At 21.3% G+C, this 2500-nt stretch overlaps 1 protein-coding gene across 1 annotated transcript in view; it reads left to right on the forward strand.

The window, feature by feature from the left end:
- Nucleotides 1–1752: 1752 nt before the first annotated feature.
- Nucleotides 1753–2500, forward strand: part of EMWEY_00054780 (3',5'-cyclic phosphodiesterase, putative) — a gene marked incomplete at both ends in the record, with an annotated part of 1458 nt that continues 710 nt past the window's right edge. The window contains 2 exons of the mRNA XM_013480156.1: nucleotides 1753–1860; nucleotides 2154–2279. Coding sequence (XP_013335610.1) covers nucleotides 1753–1860; nucleotides 2154–2279 — 234 coding nt within the window. The remainder of the gene's footprint in view (nucleotides 1861–2153; nucleotides 2280–2500) is intronic.

Below are 2500 nucleotides of genomic sequence, written 5' to 3' on the forward strand. Positions count from 1 at the left end.
AATAATATAAATAATATAAATAATTATTAATAATATAAATAATATAAATAATATAAATAATTATTAATAATATAAATAATTATTTATTTAATAATATTATATATACCTTATATAATTATTTATTATTATAGATACAAAAACTAAAATAAAGGAAAAAAAAAAGGAGAAAAAGAAATAAATAAAATAAAATAAAATAAAATAAATAAATAAATAAATAAATAAATAAATAAATAAATAAAATAAATATGTATATATATACATATGTGTGTATGTATTTAGGTATGCATTTTGTATATATTTAACAATATTATCTTCGTTATTTACGATTATATTTTTTTTTCTTTCCCTTAAATTATCCTTAATGAATAAACAAATAATAAATAATAATATAAATAATAATAATATAAATAATAATAATATAAATAATAATAATATAAATATAAATAATAATGATGTATGGAGGGGTACAGCTCCTTTTATTTATTTTCTTCTTTTTCTTTTTATTCTTCTTATTGATCAAACTAAATTCATCATTGAATCCAAAAAAAGAATTCTCTTCTGGAAATTAAAGGTATTTATTTATTTATTTATTTATTTATTTATTTATTTATTTTATTTATTTATTTATTTATTTATTTATTTATTTTATTTATTTATTTGTTTTATTTATTTATTTTATTTATTTATTTTGTTTGTTTGTTTATTTTGTTTGTTTATTTGTTTGTTTGTTTTATTTATGTTTTGTTGTATTTTATTCATTGCTTCTCCTGTGTTTCTTATATTCTCCCCCTCTCCTCTCCCTCTCCCTCTTCTTATATATTAATAATATTAATAATAATATAAATAATAATAATAATAAGATTAAATAAATATAAATAATAATATTAATATTATTATTATTATTGTGTCTTATTTGTTAGTAATTATTGTCTATGCCTCTTCTTTTCTTATGTTAATTCTTCTTTCTTAGTATTATCTTTTTCTTGTCTGTAATATAATTACCACTAAATAAATAAAATAAGATAAAATAAAATAAATAAATAAATGTGCCATTTTATTTATTTATATATTTATTTATTTATTAATTTGTGGTGTACAGACAGCTGATGATCGTTTAGATCTATTAGAAGATCAAATATTTAATAAACAAAAAAGAAAAAGAATTAATTTACCATCTACTCCTCTTGAATGTGTAATTAAAAATCTAGATCTAGTAAGTATTTATTTATTTATTTATTTATTTATTTATTTTATTTATTTATTTATTTTATTTATTTTATTTATTTATTTTAGTTATTTAATTATTTATTTTAATGAATTTATTTATCATCTACGCCTCTTGAATGTGTTATTACTAAGAATCTTGATCTAGTAAGGAGAAATAAATAAATAAATAAATTAATTAATTAATTAATTAATTTATTTATTTATTTATTTATTTTATTTTGCTTGATTTTGTTTTCTTTTTCCGTCCTTCTCTCTTGCTTTGTTTTGTTTTATTCTCTTTTTCCTTTTTTTTTTCTTCCCTTTGTTGCATTAAGATAGCCATAATTAATTGAATGTATAAAAAGAGACGAATAAAGATGATTAATACAATATGCTGTGTATGTGTATATGTATATTATGTACTTTTATTCCTTCTTTTCCTTCCCTTTTCCTTTTCTTATTTATTTATTTATTTATTTATTTATTTATTTATTTATTTATTTATTAATTTATTTATAGATACAAAGAGTCTTATTTAATGCAACAATGGTAGAGGAGGATAGAGAACAAGTACAAGAATTATTGAATGAAGCTCGTCATAACTTAACATTTACAGATAATATTTATCAATTCAATGCAGATACATTCAGTGATGTAAGAAAAGCTCCTGCTGCTGCTGCTGCTGCTGCCTTTGCTGCTGCTGTTGCTGTTGCTGCTGCTCGTGTTGGTGTTGTTGCTTTTGCTTGTGGTGGGGGTGCTGCTGTTGTTGCTGCTGCTGCTGCATTCCTTTGTGACATACACACAGACAGGGAGGCAGACAGACAGATTTGCTGTTCTTCCTCTCGCCTTCTACGTTGTGTATTTCTTGTATAATAGTAATAATATATGACAAAGGTACTACTTTATTAATATATGTATGTATATAATATGTATATGAATATATTCAGGGATTCGCGAAGAGTTATGTTCATGATTTAAGAAGAGAAGGAATAAGTAAACCGCGTAAATTATCGCGGTTAACGAGTCTTGCTGCTCGTAGAAAGTCGCGTTTATTTGGCGTCGTAGACAGCTTGGTAAGGAAGAAAAATAGGAAAAAAACCCAGGGGATATAGACAGAAAAATATAGGAAAGCTGAATAAAATGAATGAATTCATGAATATAAATACTACAAATAAATAAATAAAGTAAAATTACATATTTTAATATATAAATAAGCAAAAGTTATATGTAAAAAGTATTTAAACGCAAGTTTCCACTTTTTTTTCTTCTTGCTTTTGTATTGTTGGGGTGTACG

This window comes from Eimeria maxima, genomic scaffold (genome assembly GCF_000499605.1).
Source record: "Eimeria maxima Weybridge genomic scaffold, Emw_scaff1679, whole genome shotgun sequence".
NCBI lineage: Eukaryota > Apicomplexa > Conoidasida > Eucoccidiorida > Eimeriidae > Eimeria > Eimeria maxima.